At 39.9% G+C, this 1,203-nt stretch overlaps 1 protein-coding gene across 1 annotated transcript; it reads right to left on the bottom strand.

Annotated features, from left to right (window-relative positions):
- Positions 1–607: 607 nt before the first annotated feature.
- Positions 608–958, bottom strand: LOC141631468 (putative mitochondrial protein AtMg00820). Its single transcript, XM_074444134.1, has one exon. The coding sequence runs from the start codon at positions 956–958 to the stop codon at positions 608–610; it is 351 nt and encodes a 116-aa protein (XP_074300235.1).
- Between the last annotated feature and the right edge of the window lie 245 nt (positions 959–1,203).

Raw genomic sequence — 1,203 nt, forward strand, 5'->3', positions numbered from 1 at the left:
CCCCATGGTGTCTCAACTCACAAAGAGCTCCAAAGGGTGACGATTGGTGAAGGAGAGAGATGTGACGGCAATTAAGTTTAGGAGAAATGAAATAAAAATGATTTTGGTTTCACGACTCCACGATTTATATTTTATCGTTGAATTCCAGTTACTCGATCGAGTATGGGACTTACTCGATCTAGTGGCCTCTACTCAATCGAGTCAGAGAGCTACTCGATCGAGTAGCCCCCGCTAGATTGAGCCTCCTAAACTCAAAGGTTACGATGACGTAAGATCAAACTACTAAGGCTTACAAAGGACCCGACATGCGTCTAAGGTCAGTCAACAACGATCAACGGGTCCCTAACGGGGCGGGTATTATAACTATGCTACTCCCACTTAACTTCTTGTATACACAAGCTTCCTCTTCATTTCTGAGAAAACCAAATTCTTTGATTGACTCAACAAATCTAAGGTTTCAACTCCGTGATGCTTGCTTAAGTCCATATATAAACCTCTTAAGCTTACATACCTTTCCTCGATTTCCTGGATCTTCAAAACCTTGTGGTTGTGTCATGTACACATCCTCTTTTACGAACCCATTCAAAAAAGCGGTTTTGATATCCATCTACCATATCTCATAATCATAATAGGTAGCAATCGCTAGAATTATTCTGATAGATTTAAACATAGCTAATGGTGAGAATGTCTCATCATAGTCTACACCATGACTTCGCTTGAAACACTTCGCCACAAGCCTAGCTTTGAAAACATTAATGTTTCCATCTTTGTCTGTTTTTAATTTGAAAATCCATTTGCAACCAATGGGTTTAACTCCATCAGAGAAATCAACCAAGTCCCATACTTGATTCTCAGACATAGAATCCATTTCGGTTTTCATGGCCTCAAGCCATCTTTCAGAGTCTTCACTCACCAAAGCATCCTTGTAACTAGTAGGTTCCTCAAATTCCAAAATCATTATTTCAGAACTTTTCGTTAAATAGAAATCATTATATCTCGTTGACGAAATGGGATTGTGACTATTCTTACATTGGGGAACAAGAGATAGGGCGGCTGACGGGATGTGGGTCGCACCCATGACATACCGTACGGAGTTATCATGTTGTGTCGCCTCATCCATTTGTTGCTCATCACGAACTTCTTCGAGATATAAATTCCTCTCACTTGCCTTTTTGGAAATAAACTCTTTTTTTCAAAAAGACA

Source organism: Silene latifolia, chromosome Y (assembly GCF_048544455.1).
Source record: "Silene latifolia isolate original U9 population chromosome Y, ASM4854445v1, whole genome shotgun sequence".
In the NCBI taxonomy this organism is placed as follows: Eukaryota; Viridiplantae; Streptophyta; class Magnoliopsida; order Caryophyllales; family Caryophyllaceae; genus Silene; species Silene latifolia.